The sequence below is a fragment of the Choristoneura fumiferana genome, chromosome 13, assembly GCF_025370935.1.
Source record: "Choristoneura fumiferana chromosome 13, NRCan_CFum_1, whole genome shotgun sequence".
NCBI lineage: Eukaryota > Metazoa > Arthropoda > Insecta > Lepidoptera > Tortricidae > Choristoneura > Choristoneura fumiferana.
In genome coordinates this window covers 10,599,438-10,620,011 of record NC_133484.1, presented here as the reverse complement: position 1 = coordinate 10,620,011, position 20,574 = coordinate 10,599,438, and the positions used below count along the sequence as shown (strand labels likewise).

The 20,574-nt window shown below is 35.7% G+C and overlaps 2 protein-coding genes across 3 annotated transcripts in view; one reads left to right on the top strand and one right to left on the bottom strand.

Annotated features, from left to right (window-relative positions):
• LOC141434037 (uncharacterized) overlaps window positions 1-487 on the bottom strand; it is a 102,984-nt gene extending 102,497 nt beyond the window's left edge. The window contains 2 exon segments of the mRNA XM_074096267.1: window positions 71-133; window positions 282-487. Coding sequence (XP_073952368.1) covers window positions 71-104 — 34 coding nt within the window. The 5' untranslated portion in view covers window positions 105-133; window positions 282-487.
• Window positions 488-7,574: 7,087 nt separating this feature from the next.
• Window positions 7,575-20,193, top strand: LOC141434038 (lysosomal proton-coupled steroid conjugate and bile acid symporter SLC46A3-like). Of its 2 annotated transcripts, XM_074096268.1 has the most exons (9): window positions 7,578-8,028; window positions 8,335-8,578; window positions 9,785-10,078; window positions 11,248-11,400; window positions 13,198-13,390; window positions 13,960-14,061; window positions 15,685-15,822; window positions 17,614-17,697; window positions 19,796-20,193. In XM_074096268.1, the coding sequence occupies exons 1-9, from the start codon at window positions 7,982-7,984 to the stop codon at window positions 20,146-20,148; spliced, it is 1,608 nt and encodes a 535-aa protein (XP_073952369.1). In that variant the 5' UTR covers window positions 7,578-7,981; the 3' UTR covers window positions 20,149-20,193. The 2 variants fall into 2 exon arrangements, with proteins under 2 accessions (XP_073952371.1, XP_073952369.1); XM_074096270.1 differs by lacking the exon at window positions 17,614-17,697 and having other exon boundaries at window positions 7,575-8,028.
• The last annotated feature ends 381 nt before the right edge of the window (window positions 20,194-20,574 follow it).

Genomic DNA, 20,574 nt, shown 5'->3' with positions numbered 1-20,574 from the left:
TAAAAATCGTAAATACCTATCTTTTTTATGATGTGTAGAGAAAAAAAATAAGGAAAATAGCATTACTCACCCAACATCCTATTGACTTCCCCTTTTTCAGTCATCGTCCTCAACCCCTTTCATGGCTTGATACCTGTAAATCATTTAACCTTTTAAAAATCAATTGATACTTGATTTCTTTTTAATTTTGCCTTACATTATTCAGAAAGTTAGTACAGAAATTGATTCTTTAACACTGTTTAATGCAGTCATTTAAGCAAACGATAAATGTATAATTTTACCTAAGCCAATCACTCCGAACCCCAAAATGTAAGTAGTAAGCACAACACAACCACAGATCCTCACTAAACCAACACGAGAACTAAAAAACAATCATTTAAAACGAATGCTCCATTATTTAACAACCATAATATATCGCATTTCACTTAAAAACTGTGCATTATTTTGGTTAAAACAGGAAATATAGTAAAGATTTTTTCAGATTGTGGTAGAGCCATCTCTACGAGGGTTGGAGGCTAACGCACGGAAATGCACGAAGTCCCCCGATCGGAGCCGAATGCAAATATTACGCAGGTCCGCACTTGGACTGCATTTTATTTGCAACCTTTAAGTAAAAACAAACTTATTTCAAATTGATCGTCAAGAAATAGTAGTTTTAAAATATCACTGCATATAAGAGAAGAAACTATGATTGTTGTTGTTTTAAATTGGAGTTTAGGTCTAGTTGGAACTCACCTTCGTGCTTTATATAACGGAATTGTGAAAAAAATAATTAAAATTAAATGTCGGTTATAAAAAAAACAGACACTTAGACAATTTAAGGTATTGAGTGAATTAACAGCTTTGTATTGTTATACTTTAGATCAATTGTTATTGTTTACTGATAATGTCACTATGGGTAATAAAAGTAAAATCAGTAAAATTTAATTAAAATTTTAACTACTATTAGAAAATCTGTTATTAAATGCAAGTAGGTAGTTAAAACTCATAAAAATTTAATATACTTAGATTCAGTCTAAATATAAATAAAATAGTAATACTGAACACGTAGGTATGCCTAATGTGTTCTTAATAACTGTAAATTTTGTGCCACAACCTAATTAATATTGATCTCTAAATATACTGGGCCCAATTCCTATCGCAGAATTCGGCCCTGCTCAAGTAAGTACTGCCACCCTGCAGTGAGGCCGTTCGCCATGTTTTTCACGCATGCGCCTTAATTTTCACGCATAGAGCAATCACTAGCATGGTATTACGTCGAGCTAAAGTTGCCAGTGACAAATATTACGCCAAATCATAACAAAAGAGGATCTGCAAGGTATGTGTTGATTTTGACTTTCAATTGTTTACAAAAATTGTATTTTTTTTTTGGTTACTCGAAGTTTTGGTTCTTGTGATATATTATTTTTATGCGTGCGCATGTTACATTGGCGGCCTAGTAGGGGTGCATTGACAGAGACGCGAGCCTCGATCGATAGTGACGTCACACCATTGAGAGGTCATGAGTTTGCATTCTACTTATTTACGGAAGTAGACTTGCACTTTTTCATTGATGAAGGATCTCAACTAGATAAGCTTTATATCTTAGGGAATAGCTTTGGGATACTGGGTTAGTTTACTTTTCTTGGCATTTTCATTTCTTTAAAAAATAGCATTCTATTAAAAAAAATCGCCTGTAAGTACCAGTATTAATTGTTCAAGAAATGTTCAAAATTGTTCAAGAAAGTCTTAAAATGTAATTATTTGGTAAATATACTATCTTTGACACGTTTTGTTGAAAATCAAACAAACACTAATGGGTAATTATTTGAGGTGTAAGATAATGTTACAGAAATAAAACACACATTTGATGTGGTCTGTTTATTTTGACATAAGGATATGTACCGATAAGATGCTTTATATTATAAGAGATCGATAAAGTTTATTTTGGTTAAAAAAAGCAAAAATCCAATTTTTAACGGTAACGAAAATGAGCATTGAGACCACGAAAAGAACATTTTGTTTATTTTAAAATCTTATAATTGTACTATTTGAATGAAAATCGATTAATGAGAAAACGAATAAGCATTATTTAATTAATCAGGTATCAACAGAAATAGACAATCGATATCTATATAAAAAAAAATTAAAACTTGACCACAAAATGACGACTTCAAATTGTCATTTTGTAACCTTTAAATACTATGTAGAATTACTTAATTAAAGTAAGATTAATAACTTCAACTCACAAACCAAAACAGTTTTCAATACTTCCCCCCGTGCAGGTCTACGGTAAACAGAAGAAATTATGTTACAACAAAATGCTCCTGTAAATGACGAAGTTTTCTTTAATATTTAGATATATACATTTCACACGTACATTCAGGGCAAAATAATTCTTGAACCTCTCGCCAGTTAACAAAATTGGCGACGCACTGGTCATAATTCCTATACACCTGGAGCAAATGTTGTCGACGGTCACCATTCTTCGTTTAAATCAATTAAATCAATAACGGCATAAACGATTACACTGTAAAAAGCAGAAAATTCTATAAAAGTGTTCTGTATTTTTCTACTTGTGGAAAATCATCTTTTTCGTGTCTTTAATCAGTTTCGTGGCCCATAGGACCACGAAAATAATGACCAATTGAAAAGCTCTTAAGTAAATATCCTATAGATTTGAAGCAAATAAAATCAATATTGAATAACTTAACTGAAAATGACACAGCACCAGTAAAACTTATATTTATTTACCCAATACTTAAAGTCGCAACCGTAACGAAAATGCCGCTCGATCTTTGACGCAATCTTGGATAATAATTATGACGCATAAGCATTATACTATTGACGGCAGACAAAATTGCTTATATAAAAAAGGATCTACAAGGAGGTTTGACTTTTTTTTGTTTACAAATATAAACAGTGTGACTCGAAAATGATGGTGTATTTTGACAACAGTCTTATCAAAATATGTTTGCATGCGTAGTCATTTATGAACATTCAATCAAACAGCAGTTTTTCGCTTGCTACAAGTAATCAGGGATAATCTGGGTAGTTTACTTTTTGGCATTTACATTTCTGGAAAAAAAGTAAAAAAATTTAAGTACCAGTATTAATTGTTCAAGAAATGTTCAAAATTGTTCAAGAAAGTCTTAAAATGTAATTATTTGGTAAATATACTATCTTTGACACGTTTTGTTGAAAATCAAACAAACACTAAATACTCGAAAAACACAAAAAAAAATCTGCCTACATTCCCTACACAAGTAGTACCTATGTATTTGCAAAATATTAACCATCTTTTGAGCCATCTTTGTTGTTGTTTTTTAATTTGCTTTTGTTACGAAGACAAAGATTAATTGCTTGAATAATACTCATCTCTTCCGTACCATTAGGTTTCCTAAAGCCTCACATGGCCTTCATTTCTTACCTTTTTCTAATTACACCACCTTTTCTTATCTGTAACTTATTTCGGTGGGTAAATAATTCGAGTGTAAGTTCAATCCATATTTGAAACTTTAATATTTAATTAGAATAGCTTCTGGAGAGACTACTCATTTCATTTCATTAAAACATTTAGTTAATTTCAATATTTTTTACCTCGTGCAAGTCTTACTAAACCAGAGTAGGTATAAACTTGAGTTTTGGTATCTTAACTGCAATTAAAGACACATGTAAAGTAGGCAGTCAGGTAAGGAAAATATTGGCAGAAGGTCATTCACCTCGTGCAGACTTTTTATCAGTTGTAAAACATTTTAATCGCGTGAAACTATTTTCGTACCGAGTGTTCCCTGTAACAGGAAATTAAAACGACGATTCCTTATACTACATTATAGTCATACTTCAAACATCCATTTATGTTTCAAAGTTCTAAAGAGAAAATAGCTATTCAAGTTAAACTTCACAGATGATGGAATATTGTACATTATATTTTGCTGTGTGTTTGCTTGTAGCAATGTGATTAACTTCGTTTGATAATAACATAAATATTTATTTTCCTATTGCAAAGAAAACCTGCTTGCTTTATAGTTGTCTCTAGATACGAGTATAACGAAGTTAAAAGGAAAACTGACACAGCTAAATAGACTTTATGAATTACCTAATGAATAAAAGTCCAACATCTTATAAAGTGTGATGGGCAACTACGTAACCCTGTACTGCACGTGGCCCGACTCACACTTTGCCAGTTTCTTAAGAATCTATGAGCTCACGTTTTAACGTAGGTAGGCCTTACTCATTCAATCGGTTCTTAATTGATGCTAACAGCGAGCAATTCTCAGCGCAACTGTATTAACTAGTAGGAATAAACCCGATGTATGGTTGTACTTATAGGAGGATGCTCAAGGCTAACAACCTGTCCCATAAGGCGTCCACCATTATTCTATGTAGATCAGCTTTGGAGGATCGAGACGGGGACTAAACGTCATGCTATTGTTTTATTAGTAGAGTCATTCCTGCATAAACGGGTAGCACACGTTGAGTGTGACTTTCCATACGCTTCTTTTTCTAATTGCTGTAATGATACTATAATATGCATAAGAACAACAACTAGCATAAAAGTAAAAAAACGGCCAAGAGCGTGTGCCCAAGATAGGGTTCCGTAGCCATTACGAAAAAAATCAAGTAATATTATGTGCGTTATAACACAATTAAAACACTTACTACAGTCTTAAAATCTATTACCAGAAAAAGAGCGTATCTACACGGCACTTGCGTCCTTTTGTTGAGAAGCGCAGTTTTTCGGCAATAACTCAACAACGGTACCTATATCCGATCATCTTGAAACCAATTTTCGTTGAAAGTATATATTAAGCGTTACTTTTCCATATTTTTTGGACAAACGGTTTACAAGATAGAGAGGGGGGGGACACAATTTTTGCTACTTTGGGAGCGATTATTTCCGGAAATCTTCACTTAATCAAAAAAGTTTTTGAGAAACCTTACTATCTTTTCAAAAGAGCTGTCGAACTATGTGCCACACTTTGATGTGAGTTAAAAAAAAAACTGTTACGTGTATAGAGTGCCCCCCCCCCTATAAATATTTATTTTTGTAATTTAACTACAAAACTAAATAGCGGCCTAGACAAGACATCTGTACTCCAAATTGCATTGATATACATCTTGTAGTTTTCGAGTAAAATGCCTGTGACATACGGACGGGCAGACAGACAGACAGACGGACTTGACCAAACTAAAAGGGTTCCGTTTTTGCCATTTTGGCTCCGGAACCCTATAAATGGTAATCATTCTAGCAGCTTACTTTACGATTTATTTACGTGTAGGTGTAGCTCGAGCACATTGAAAAAACTACACCAGCAACACACAAAGCCACTTCGTACACAAATTTAATTTATGAAACAGTCCAGACTAAAAATAAGAATAATGAGAGTGTAGGTGGAGTTTACATCAGGTCCAGATTGTATGTATGTATGTATATATGTAAATACTTTATTGTACATAAAACACAAAAATAATACTAAAAGAAAACAACAAAACAAAAGAGTACAAAGGCGAACTTATCCCTAAAAGGGATCTTTTAGAAGAAGGGATTGTAAAAGGATTTATTTCTTTATTGACTATATGCATAGTATGATAGCATTTTAATACCTAGGTTACCACTTATCTAAGTCTAGGCGCATTTGATTGTACGTAAGTCTTTTAAATAGTTCCTAAGAAAACTAATTTACACAGTCACACTGTCAAAATTTTATTATTTTTCACCCACGACGCAAAAAGAGGGGTGTTATACGTTTGACCGCTATGTGTGTCTGTCTGTGTGTCTATCTGTAGCACCGTAGCTCTTAAATATCTCGGTATCGTGAAAAAACTTCTACCCAGAGATGTAAGAAATTTGGTCAATCATTGACAAAAAAAAACAATTTTAACTGAATTCCAAAAAGGAGAAGGTTAATTCGATTAATTCGATTGTTTTTTTTCCTTTGTCTTTAAATTTCTTAGTCAATGTGCAGTTTTGTATTGAAACAGGTGAAATGATAGGTATCAAGGAAATGGATGTTTCGCTTAACATCGACACGGATAGAATAGCGTTGTTTTGAGCACTTTATTATCTACAGTGTTGTGTAGGTGTACGTGTTGTAGTTTTATTATTTTGAACTTATTTAGTTCATGACCATTAATTAGGCTAGAATATCACATTCACGCACTAGGTATTAAAAAATGAAATGCAACGAACGATTTAGGTAATCAAACAGTCCAAAAATAATCGAGCATTAATAATGAGCAGTTACTACAAAGAGAAATCCTTAACAAGGTTACAAATTATTTGTCATCCTTATCACTATCACTATCACCTGATAAGATAATGGTATCCAAGGCACAAAACTAAAGATATCACTTCACTTTTGCAAATAATAACATTCGTCAAAAATTTGCACACAAACGCACACTGTAACTCCGAATGATCCGAACCAACTAACTGGTTAAGGATATGTATTGAGTAAGCCTTTGAAATATCCTTTATTTGAACTAAATCGATTCTTAAAAGTGTGCAAATAAAGTATCGTTTACGCTGAACGACCTACACCTGAAACGAAGTCATTCAAACTTGTTACACCGAAACGAAAACAGATAGCAGTAATTAATGTTGCCGAATACCTATTTAATTTGAAATAGTCTTAATTGCGCAATACTGTTAGCTAATATACTATTCTTAATTACTATAATAAAGTCATGAACTACATCAACAAGCAAAGATGATTTGTTACTCGTACATTGTAGAGCTAATTTTCTAATTTAAACGATTAACATTCGAATTGCTTTCGCTTCGATTAAATCACATACTGGCTGAATGCAACGCATTTTTTTTTTATTTAAATAATCTATTTGTTAACTTGTCAATAATTAGCGGGTTCTTGGCAACATTGAAATTAGTGCGGAATGATAACGATTACGTATTAGTGCAAATAAACTCTATGCGGTTGAAACTAGATAATTACACACGTAATGAGTGCGTCTGCGCACCGAACCGCGCCGCTCGAGATTCTATACTGTTTATTTTAGAGTTGGCTCTAGCATCGGCCATGAAATCATGCAGAGGTGTAAGAGTACTACTACTTGTCTTATTCATACGAGTGGACAATGTCGATCATTGACAGCTTGCGAATTTGAACTACCCATTGCTTTTAAGTTAAAACAATAGCTAAAAACCATGGAAAATCTGTTCTTCACGGCACATTACATATTTTCAAGAGAAACTTGGGAAATCTGGCACTTGAAAAAGGCCGACGTCATTGTTGAGGATTCGAAATTATTTAAATGTAATAATGGGACCCGTAGTTTGTAAAGAAACGACCGTTTTCGTATTTACACTTGGAACCTTTGTCAAATTATATCACTAAAGCAATTATCATTTGCTTATCACATTAAGCATATGGAACAGCGGAGAGGTAGTGCTCGTGGTGTGAATCACGTACGACTTGCGAACAAACTATTCATTCCCCTTATGTTAATATACCTACTATGAAAAAGGTTCGATCTGTATATAAGACAATGCTAATGTAATGTATGTTAGTAAATAAAAAACATATTTTACTTCATATTCAGATTTATTAAACTTATTCGTGTCTTATTCGGTCATTCGTCGGTAAATTGTAGTTTTATTAGTTATCTGCCGCACTTTCCCCCTTTTCTGCACTTAACGTCGATGATAGCGTTCTAAGAAGGTTCCGTACCCAATTACTATAATCAAATGTAAGTGCAACCAATTGAGCGACCAGTGCTGGCCCCAGATCAGCTGTTTGCTGTTCTCTCCGTGCTATCCTCATTGTAATCCCGCGACCTCTGCACCGTAGTTAGTTATCTTTCTATTTGCATAACCGACTTGTTTCCAATTTCAAAGACAGGACTATCTTATCAGTTCACATGTAAAAGCGCCGCGATACTGGTAACTCGTATACAACTTGTGGTCGTAATGTTTTTATTGATCTGTTAATGCCAAAGACTGTTTTTGTTAAGATATTTAGCGGTAAGGATAAAATTAGTCATGTCTACAACGAACAAAGTTGATCTCCATGAATTGGAAAAATTGAGGTATGTTATTAACACAGTGAAAGTGCAATTTTGTTGTTTTATTTATTGAAATGGAATTGTAATAGTCTTCGCAAACGTTTAAGTAGGCATATAGTTTTTCTGCCTTAAAACACAACATACTTACATATGAATATTATTATCAAATAGTGAATCTGGGTCAAGGCCTTGGAGAAATTAAATTAGTGATGATAACAAGACAGGTTATATTAATAGGGTTATCTGTTTAACGAGGGAATATAATTTTACTGTAATTGGAACTAAACGGTTATCACAAGCTGACATTGATAAACTATTTTCATTTTCCAGTCCAGACGAAGAGCTCACCAAAGCGTTAAGTAAATTAGAAATAGACAAAGAAAGCAAGAAGGTGTCGCCGCCGGAAAAATGGCAAATAATTCTAGAGCCAGCTCTTGTTGGGGCCATGATGGCAATCAACCTCGGGCAGACCACTTTGCAGAACTTCTACCTTCGGACTGCTTGTACTGTAGATCTGCTTCTACCATCAGAAGTTTGTGACAAAGGCGTTGGAGAAGACTTCAGAGCTGCCGAAGTAAGTAATTGAAATTAGATATCACGTACTACTATTTTAGTGCGCGTGTTACGTAAACACGAGGTGCGCTGCAATGATTATCAGAAATCATCTTATCAAAAGGATTTAGCGCCCGACAGATCTCGAAAATGAGAAATGTTAGTAGGTAATACTGAGCTCAGTTTTATGGTATATGAATATTATGGTTTAAAAAAATATTATATATGCGAAAGCGTGTAAGTCTGTTTGCTTGTTTGTTTTACTCCATCAATTCAAAACCGCTGAACCGATTTAAATAAAATTCGGTACACAGATAGTTTGAGTCCCGGGGAAGGACATAGGATAGTTTTTATCCCGGGCAATTGCATAGTTCCCGCGGAATAGCTATAAACGAATTATACGCGGACAGAGTCGCGGGTAACAGGCTGGTGGTTTATAAATTACAAAGTTTTGCAATCAAACTTATCAAAGATCAAAAATAAAGAGTATGAAAACAGGAACATTCGAATACCGGTTCAACTGGACTTTCAAGACTCGTGAGACTAATACACCTATTTACGCTTATTTAAGTTTATGTATTACTAGCCGTTACCCGCGACTCCGTCCGCGCAAAATTCGTTTATCGCTATCCCGCGGGAACTATGCAATATTTCGGGATATAAACTATTGTATGTCCTTTTCCGGGATTCAAACTGAGGGGATTTAGACGCGATGAAGTAACAAGCAAACAAACAACCAGACTTACAAACTTTCGCATTTATAATATTAGTAAGACTTACTAATCTTACTAAATCTTTATCGTCATTCTTCAAGAAAAATAATAATTAATACATGTCTCAAGAGCGTCCTTGTTTTAAGGGAGATATTGGTTATTACTTTTTTTATTTTTATTCGACTGGATGGCAAACTAGCAAGTGGGTCTCCTGGTGGTAAGAGATCACCACCGCCCATAAACATCTGCAACACTAGGGGTATTGCAGACGCGTTGCCAACCTAGAGGTCTAAGATGGGATACCTCACGTGCCAGTAATTTCACCGGCTGTCTTACTCTCCACGCCGAAACACAACAGTGCAAGCACTGCTGCTTCACGGCAGGATTAGCAAGCAAGATGGTGGTAGCAATCCGGGCGGACCTTGCACAAGGTCCTACCACCTGCATTACTACTATTGTAATAGCATTGCTGCAAATTTTTACCTTGTTACAAGTACTCCAATTGTCTTTTTCAGGCGGCAAGTCAGATGGTGGTAGCAGGGGTTAATATCAGTAGAAGTTTCGTCGGTTCGCTCATGGCTACCGCCGTTCTATTATTCGTTGGGCCGTGGAGTGACTGTAGTGGTCGACGGAAACCTGTACTAATTTTGCCCTTGGTTGGAATGTGTGTGATGACGACAGCAGTTCTCATTTTGGTCACCTTCCCTGGATTCTCGACAGTGCAAGTTTTGTACGCAGTGCAAATACCGATGTCTTTAGGCGGGAATTTCGGCTTGATGCTGGCAGCAGCGTTCTGTCACATTGGAGATGTAAGTTTTGTATTTTCGTTGTTTTTATTTCTCACTGTTATCTCATCTAAGCCTAATATACATCCCACTGCAGGGCATAGGCCTCCGCTCAGAATATGAGGGCTACGGCGGTAGTTCCCGTATGTCGTAGTTTTCCGTCACCGCAGAGCTGATGGTCAATTTCAAATGTAGGTAGGCAATCTAGGTATTATTTTTATTAATTTTGTGATAAAAACTGATGAAACAAAACTGAGACACTACGATAAACTTAATGATTACGAGGATTCATGAAATCGGTTAATCATATCTGTATTTCATCTATTATTTATTACTATGATAGCTTTTGCTCGTTATTTCCTCTGCCAAAAATTATCCTAAGTCCCTTCCAGAACCTCAAACTATTTCCAAACCAAATTTTATTTAAATCAGCAACTTAAGCATGAACCGGTAACAAGACAGATAGACAGACAAAGTTAGTTTTGCATTTATAATGTTAACAAGAAAGTAGATGGATTAAAAGCTTTAAATTTAAGGACTACGCACTTAAGGTACTTAGTCTTAATACCTACAATCATAACAAGTCCTTTATTATTATTATACATACATATTTATCCTATAACTGTGAATCACTGCTGGGCAAAGGCCTCCCCTCTTGACCTCCACAACTCCCTATGCAGAGCTATATTTGGCCACTCGCTCAGTTCCGCATCCAGGTCATCTCGCCATCTTCGCCTCGGCCTGCCATACTGTCAGTGCCCGTCATGCGGTACCCACCATGTTGCTTTGTGCGTCCATCTTTGTGGGTGCATCCGGCAGACATAACCTGGCCCAGTCCCATTTAAGCTTTACAAGTTCTTTATACTTTATGCTGCATTTACATGCTTGCCAAGCCTCGACAACCTTTCACAAGCACAAGAGTGTATATGCCCCCGTTTGGATAGGCTTGCGTGAGCTTGCCAGAGCTTGCCACCGATCCGAGGCATCGTCGGTTTTTGAACACAGATCAAAAGAAATTCGCAGCAAGCGCTTGCGACATGTTTACACGTTGGCTTGTGTTTAGTGTCGGTCACGAGCTCACGCCTAGATCCACGTCTGCCATGCTTGCCTGTTCGGAATACACTAACGCACTTGCAAGCGTGTAAATGGCATTCAAGCGTTTGGCAATTTGGCAATATTTTTGTGTATTTCAGGTTTGCCATGCCACAGGTCGTGACGTCACCCGCACTATGGGTACCCACCGCGCTGCCATCCAAATAGCTCACGTGTTGGGGGCCATAAGTGGGCCAGTGCTATATCGCTGCCTTGGATTCTACGGTGTGTTTCCCATTGTATTATTACTACAGGTACTTGCTTTGATTATACGGCATATGTAATTGTACAATCGTTAAGGATAAGGTCTTTCGGGGTAAATGTATCTTGAACCATACATACTTACTGCATACCTACCTGTAGTAACTATCAGGGTAATAAGATAAAGAGAACTGTATTATTAGTTTCTACCAAAAGATAGAATGACGTTTATCCCGGATGATGTTACTACAAAATGTGTAAACTTAAGAAAGTAGATTTCGTCGGTTAATTAATTTCAAACAAAAAATGTATATATAGGCATACGTAACATTAATGTCTAAAGCTAGCTTCAACCTCGCAAAATTGTTATGCAAGCACAATCCCTTAAAATTTATCCCAACACCTTTGCAACACGAGTATCATACACAAAAGATTTAAAGTACAATACTACCGCCAGTGCTATCTTAATTTTTTTAAGGAACTTTGTCCAGTCGATGTGAACAATATGTTTGAACTTTAGTAAAAAATTGACAGAAGGCATAGGTACAGTGGCAACGTAATATAGGTACCTAAGTGTAAAGATATATTTGTATGACGTTTTAACTATAACTATTTGTGGTATTTTGACTATAAGATATATTTGACATTAACTGTCCATACAATGTTCATTACGACAAAGTGTACAAAAATATCTCGGATTAAATACAACAACATAATGTAGTGGAAAAGAAAAACGATATTGACAATAGAAAAGTCGTGCTACATCTAAAAGAATCACATACCTACTTCGTTTGTTATAATAACTGGCGTATATATCCTTCTTCCATGAAAGGTGCTTCATCGTCTGTTATTTTGTCTTTAGAACAAGAAATACACTTTAAATTAAGACTACTTCAATTCTGAAATGTTACAATCTACACCTACGAGTACTAAGTCATCCATGTCATTGGAAACGTTATCGTTATGTCAAACAATTGGTCCATCTGTTTTTAACTCAATGAGTAGGTACCTATGTACTCAATGAATTATCGGCAACCTAATCATTTTTCGATAAAAAAATCATGTTCTTTCCCTAAAAATTGATGCTAAGCTTGTATGCTATCTCAAATTGAGAACGTTGAATTTATTTTGATATAATGATGCAATTAGACATAACAACTTTGCTAAAGTCTGCAAACCATATTCATCATGTTCATGAAAAAAGCCAGTCAGACTCACGCATTGAGGGTTCCATAAAAACTTAAAGGCAAGCAAGAACTAAATTTGTTTTGATAGAAGGTATTTTTATGAAAAACTATTGTTTTTGGGGGGTTAATGATTTTCGGACTTTGTTATTCATACTCCTTTATTGGTAATATAAAATCATTATTACATGTCATTTTGTTAAATTAATCTTAACATATTCTGAAGTTAATTAATTTAATAATTTAGGCTTTCTTGTCAAATTTGCTTCCTAGGCCACCACAGAACCGTGTCGTAATGCCATTCAACGTCATTCGATAAATAATATCATTGAAAAACAAAATAATTTACTTAGATAAGGTTCCATGGTGGCTTAGGGGCCCATATTGGTTTGGTAGGCTATGCATATTAATGGCTCCTTATCAAAAACGGGCCATGCATTGAGCAAAAAACAAACCCACTATTCACCGCATTATTTTTACTTATTGTTAAAGTAGCAAAAAATTCATTACTAAGGCACAGGTTTGAACCTAGTTTAGGGGCAAAAGCTCGACCACTTACTTAAGACCCTTTTGTACAAACTTAAGTTTATGTTACTTGTTACACTTCTTTTTGAGTACAATAAACATTATTATATTATTATTATTACTGTCTTCAAAACTTTACAGTTATCGGCCCTCATCTACGTGATCGTGTTCATGAAAGACGTTAACGTGAACACAGAGAACAAAACAGCAGTCTGGCACTGGAAGTTGCCTTTCCAAGCTATCTCATGTCTCGTGAGGCGGAGAGACGGCTACAAGAGGACCATCATATTCCTCATGCTAGTGGTTGCTTTGGGAGACAGGATGTTATTGTCTGGTAAGATGAAGAAGAATCTACTTGGGGCACGAATGATCAGGCGGGCTACTACGTTATTCGAAAATCGAAGTTCATGTCGTACCGTCCCTCTCACTCTCGTATTAAATGCTATTATCTTCAGCGGGACGGCAAGATACGAAGTTCGAATTTTGCACTTTGTAGTATATGGCCTGCCACTGCCAAAGTTTTTATTAGGAGGTAAAGTATTATATTACAAGCTGAAGTACAAAAGGAAAGGTAAAATATGATCATATAAAATACTTTTTCGCCGAAAAAAAGGGCAAAACATTATAATTATTAATGAAAGACACCGGATTGGCCATATTAAGTAATGTGTACATGGCCGTTACGTGTCTGTCCGAGATCTTTTTCCGCGCGACACGTGGACCCTTAATCTACCAGCTTCCTATTTTTTTTTAATATACTAGTACAAGAGAACATTGAGTAAATCAGTCTTTTTTAGTAATTACATTTGAATCTCACGTTAATTTTCAACTTAAAATATTATACATAATTGTGTAGCAAAAATAATGTTTAGTTTGTAAATTTTAATTTCAATTTCGTTTCAGCTGAGGTTCTGCTTGCATTTATGTACTACAGAAACAAGTTCCATTGGGACGACGTGACATTTGGATTCTTCCTTGCTTACCGGAATATTACCAGTTTCCTTGGTAAGGGCCTTTTTTACCCTAAAAGTAAGATGCGGATGATTTTAGTCATATTTTACCTAATTGGTACGATCGAAGTTAAGGATAGATTTTTTGATATTGGGTAATTGGTTTTTTTGTGTTAATTATAATTATTTTATAAATTTTGATTTTAATGAGTAATTATTTGAAAAATACTTGAATAAGTATGTTTCATTTGAAAATAATAGATAAAAAATATATTTTAAATATAAAATCTTACAGACGCAAGCTTTTAGGTCATTGTTTCGTTCCTTTCGTCTAACCGTGCCGTAAAAATTAAGCCTTTCTGTACCGAGTCATTTCTCATTGTGGTGCACACAATCACTTCCGTAGATGATACTACCTACCATCAACTACCATGGATGTAATTATTCTATCTAATATTTTTAAAAAAAAACTATAATATGATGAGCTCATTTTCATGTGTCATTAAAAAGAAAGTGCACAAAAAAATATAAAACAAAAAATTGAACCGACTGCAAAAAACCATGAAAATAATTTTCTACCAGTCTGAAGTAGGTCGCTGCCTCAGCACGAGCCAGCAGGAGTGATTGAAGCCCAATATAAAGTGCGTAGGTGAGGTAGATGACTATGGGTCCACTCCTGTTGGCTAAAAATAAAAGTATAAAATTATTTTCATGGTTTTTTTGTCGTCGGTTAAATTATTTGTTATAAAATTATTTTTTCACGCTTTTTAGTGTAAAATATCTATGATACAATAGTTTAATATCAACTGCTCGTCACCTTTTACGAAATATTGCTTTTTCCGATGCAGAGACGTTCATTATTGAAAAGTCCTGATGCTTCACCACCCGTTTGGTAATATGCATTACGAGGAGCATAAATTGCCTAGTAACTGTGTCACAGTAATTAAAATTCAACCCGTGAAATACTTGTTCTTCTTCTTCTTCCCTTTCCTCTCCTATCGGAGGTTGGACAACATCATGGCGATTCTATAATTTTGGAGGCCGCTGCTCGTAAATTCTTCAGCCACGAGTGTCCTCCTGCCCACGCTTCTCTCTTCGGCAATCTTCCTGGAGAACTCTGTACTTGGCGTTTCTCATCACATGCCCAAAGTAACACAACTTTCTTTGCTTGATGGTCTTTAAAAGCTCAAGGTGCTTGCCCATTCTTTGCAATACTGCCACGTTGGTTACTTTGTCACGCCTGGAAATCTGCAGGAAATACTTGTTATTGAGTAGTAACTCCGATGATCAACTGTGGTCTTCATCATCAGTTCCACTTCACCAAATGATGATTTTCAAGAGCAAATGCACGAGTTACTATTAAATATATCAATTTTACTATAGGTGTCCCTACAACTTTCCTTAAGATTCAATCATCAGATTCTGATTTGGTGCTTATGGGACCTAATTGAAGACATTCCTAGACGAACGCAAAAAAAAATCAAATCTGTTCATAAATGACGGAGTTCTGAGGTAACAAACATAAAAAAAATACAACCGAATTGATAACCTCTTTTTTCGAAGTCGGTTAAAAATTAGAAATACTCAAAAACTCCAAACCTTGTCCATCACAAGAAGTAACAGGAACTTATTAGAGAGGTGTAAAACAAACCCTTAACTTTACTATTGACCATTGCAGGTACACTAGTGATCTTAATGCTGCTCAAGCGACGCCTGCGCCTGTCCGACGAAATGATTGGGGTTCTCAGTTGCGCATCCAGCATACTCGCATCAGCAGGACTCATGGCTGCTACTGTCTCATTCGTAGTTTTTATAAGTACGTATACATTAAAATAAGGTAAGTCGGGGCAAGCGCGCCGGCAGGGGGTAAATGCGCCTACCATTAAAATATTGAAAAGTATCATAAGCCCTAATAACGACATCTTACAACCACGCACCTAAGACCTGACCTAAGAGCTGGAAGATGTCGTTAGTAGTACAAAATCAATACTTTTCGATATTTTAATGGTAGGCGCGCTTACCCCCTTCCGGCGCGCTTGCCCCGACTTACCTTAACTCAGTAGGATCCTGCTTAACATTAACATGAATGCTTATAATAATTGAAACAAATGCTGGATGACTTTGTCTCACTTCACTACATATAACTGTCGTGCGATGCACATGTCTCAAAAAAATTCAAAATATTTCAGCAAGTGGATTGGTTAGTTTAATTAACACGTTAGCTGCCTACTCGTACCATATTTTACCTAAAGTGTTGCTTTCACACCCCATACAAATTTAGTGATCCCACCGATGATGCTCACAACTCACAGGATCGCCCTAATAAGTAATAATAAGCCCCCAAAATAAGCACCAAAATCATATTCTGAAAAATGAGCTCTTGATCCCACCAGTGATGGTCATGCCCACATGGAGAAGGTGATTCTCATGGCAGCCAATGCTCTAATCACACCTGCAAAGATTTTTCCAGCTTCAATGTGGTCACACGCCTTTGATGTGGCCAATTTATTACATCGATCAATGTAACAATTGTAAAATCGCTTCGAAAAATCTTTACAGGGGTATTCTGTCAAAATAAACCGACCCGACCACGTGCTGGGATACCTACTCCGGGATAATTTTAAGACACCTTGTATAGTCACGTGCTAAAGGAACCATCGCCGTGGAAAAGTGCTGCAGTGAGTAAAGAATAAAAATCACTACTCAGCTACTATACGCTTCGTACGTCGAACTTTACTCATACACGAATTGCTTTTTCCCGGCCTCGGCAATAATGTACATTGTGCTTTTGCTGTAGTTAGATCTTTTCTCTCGCTTCAACATTTTCTTCACAATACCATATCTACTTGTTCTGTGACAATACTTAAGAGAAGCAATACTGAAAAATCGCATGGAATTCACATTAGTTTTATTTTTGCTATTCAGGTTCGGAAAAGCACTCGGTTTTCTACTGTAAGTAGGTATTCTAGGTATACGAGTAGTTTCTTTTAAATAATTCCCAGACTTAGAACGTCCTGAAAACCTGCCAAATATTAATATACTCTTGCATAGTAGGTACTATTTTTTTTGCAATCTAGTGCCTAAACTTGAGCATTATACTTGATGCACCATGTTGATAGACCTGAAGCCAAAAGCAATAATGTTAGACAATAACGTCTAACGCACTCAGAATCACAATCGTTTTCACCACTTCTTTCTGTGAAACGATTTTATTTTATGTGAATGTGACAGATATCTGTCATGTCGTCTTTATCATATATATAGGTATCTCACATAAAATATCAGAGATCTTGTCAGAGAGTGGTGAAACAGGGCCTCAGCGTGTTGATTGCCTCTATGTTTGAATTACCTGCCTATTAATATAATATAACTAATAAGAACATGACTCATCTTTAGCGCATAATAGGATTTTTCTTAGTGTCTTTTTTTATTATGAGAGGGATGCAAACGAGCAAGCGGGACATCTAATGGGAAATGAACACCACTTCCCATGAGTACCAACTACTCAAGAAAGAAGAGTCATTGGCCCGTTACCGCCCTTTTAAGAAAGTATAAGCCATTTTGTTGAAAGCCCCGATGTCATGTTACCTATGTATTTCATTTTCAGTTCCATTAATAGGCATCATAAGTCAGGGGTCGCAAGTGGTGCAGAGGCCGATATTAAACAAGCAGATTTTACCCACCGAGCAAGGTTTGAGTCTTAACTTTTATACTTTTACGAAAACAAGACTATTCAATAAAAAAAGCAAACAAGTCTAAAGTTTGTGGTTATGGCTTACCCACAAGAACCTTTGTATATAAAATATACAACATTTAAATATTTTTAATAAGAGACAGTGACAAATAAAGCAAATCCGAGAATCCATTACAACCGCTGATTAAGTAAACATTATTATTAATCAGTTAATAATGATTGATAACACTAATTGGTAAAATGCTATGGCATTGCGCCTGGGTATTTTATTTTCGGCGCCATATCTAAATGTACCGTTTTTACCAGCACAAATCGTATAAATAACCAAATCACAGAATGCACATCGTAATAGTAGGTAGCCATTATATAAATATCTTCGTTAAATACAATAATTTTATTGACTGCTAAAGAAGTGACAATATTGAAGAAGTCTCCTTAGTTTGTTTGTTTATACTCTTTATTGTACAAAAAGGAAAAACAAAAAGGTTACATAAATAAAAGTTGTGTTCAGTACAAAGGCGGACTTATCCCTGCAGGGATCTCTGCCAGTCAACCTTTGAGTGGTAGAGGAGCAATCCAAAAAACAAGGATCGACAAATAGAGCAAAACATTTGAATAAATATAACTGCATATGTAAATCTCAAATACCTAACTATATACAATAAATATATAACACATATATAAAACATTAATATATCTATAACTAAATATAAAATAAAATACATAAATACACAAATTTACATGCAATACATAAATAATACAAGTATAAAGGATAATTACTTACTAAATAATCAAGGAACTAGTGTGAGCCACATCTTCTTCAATGTCTCCCTGAACGAGAACTTAGTTCATTAGTCGTACCGTTATAAATGTAAACGTAGGGGTACAACACAATACAATGACTCTTTATTGTACACCAGAAATAGTAAGCGATACAGAAAACAGATACACAGAGAGAAAATTACAAGGTAACCAATAGGCGGTCTTATCGCTTAAGAGCGATCTCTTCCAGGCAATCTACTTGTCACTGTCCCAATAGTTGTCATCTTAAATTGTGTGTCATTAGCAAAGAGGTGACAGCAGGGTATCATCTATTGGGTATCAGCATATCGAGCACTCGGAAGTTTACCCTTAGGTACTTCGCTTTCGTTGTGGTTATGTTTTCAATTCTTCTGGAATACTCGCATTTCAACAGGTGGTTCTCGTCATGGGTCATGCCATGCTCTTTGACTGAACACCCCTGTAAACTTTTTTCGGGGCTACCGTAAATGAGGTTACTTTGTTTTAATTTGAAAATGATTGTGCTATGGCATGTTCATATATGTATTTATGTAAAGTAGATCACCCCTTCTATCATGCTGGCTTGCTTAAACTACGTCATAGTGTTGTTTTAATTTATATATTCAAACTATAATTTAGAATTTGATTCATTCATAATTCGAGGCGTTTAGTGCATTTTTACACCATCATTATCATTGCACTCCGTCTTAGCACTGTACGGCGTCTGACAGGAAAAGAAAAGAAAATATTGGAGCAAAAATTTAAGTTCAGTGTTGCCACTTCATTGGGAAGTGTATCGGGTAAGTACCGGGACTTCGACTTGCAAGACATTTAAACAAAATAAAGAGTTGGAGCATAGTTACCCAGTGGGGGGCAAAGTAGCCTCATTTTACGGTATTAATTGTGGTTAACAAATGTTTCCATACATTGATCGATATTTGAAACGTCCAAGCTGTGAACTAGACTTTGATTAAAAATTCCGATAAAAAAGTTTAACAGGGCGTTCAGCCGAACTAACCTATTAAACTCCTCAAATATTCCGGAAGGAATGGAAGACACCGGGTAGAATTCATTTTAGAACCTGGCTGTTGTATGTACCTGTTAGACAATGTTTCTACTGATAAACCACTTTAACCTCCTCTTTTACCACTGCCTATTAAGTTCCTGTTATCCTGTTACTTATGCCATCTCTGTTTCTTTTGTTCGTTTTACTAGAGACGGCATCACAGATATCTGTCACATAAAATATTTAACAGGAACAGGAACTTACGATACAGCGGTGAAACAGGTCCTTAATATTTTGTTTATTTTCCAGGTAAAATATACAGTGTTCTAGGAGCCTTAGAGTCAGCAACGCAGACTCTATCATCGCCGAGTTATTCCTTCTTGTATAAACAAACAGTTACAACCATGCCCGACGCGTGGCTGTTGCCAGGCATCATCTTAGTCAACATTCAGTTACTGGCATACCTGGCCACTAAGAAATTGGGACAAAAAACTAATTACCCAGAACCGCAAGTGGCCAAACCTGTGGTCGTACCACAAACGCCATTAGACGGAACATTTGAATTTGGAAGCTGGATGCCAGATAACGGTCAAACGAAACAAGAAGAAAAAGTAGAAGTTCAAACAAAAAGTCAGACTAATTTAGAGGAAAAGGTTACTTAGGTTGTGATTTAATGTGAAAGAATAAATTAATTATTGAATAAAACTTACTATCTTTTTTTAAAGCTCCAAGGTAAAGAAAAACCCAAGACTTTAATAAAATAATATATTTTTGTAAGATATGTAATGTAAGTGAAATCGGTATCAAACTATTTTTCAAACATTCGAGGCAGTTCGCTCAGTGGGACTATTCAGTAACGTAAGTAAAGATAACAAATTGATATTGCAAGATCATCTCACTATCTCTAAGCTAGTGTTTAAGGCCAGCAGTGCGGTGCAGCAGTGCAGTGTAACAGTGTAGTGACAGTCAGGGGTTTTCCAACTTTTTGTTGGTTAGGTTAGGTTATTTTCACTTAGACAGACAATGATTACTAAAAACGGTTACCTAAATATTAATTAAAAATGACTTGGAAATAATATCGATCATCA

What these genes read in the sequence shown, in the direction of transcription:
- LOC141434038 (XM_074096268.1), top strand. Translation starts at nt 7,982, where the DNA reads ATGTCTACAACGAACAAAGTTGATCTCCATGAATTGGAAAAATTGAG. An exon ending in CATGAATTGGAAAAATTGAG is followed by an intron (nt 8,029 to 8,334) that starts GTATGTTATTAA and finishes TTCATTTTCCAG; the next exon opens with TCCAGACGAAGAGCTCACCA. An exon ending in CGTTCTGTCACATTGGAGAT is followed by an intron (nt 10,079 to 11,247) that starts GTAAGTTTTGTA and finishes TGTGTATTTCAG; the next exon opens with GTTTGCCATGCCACAGGTCG.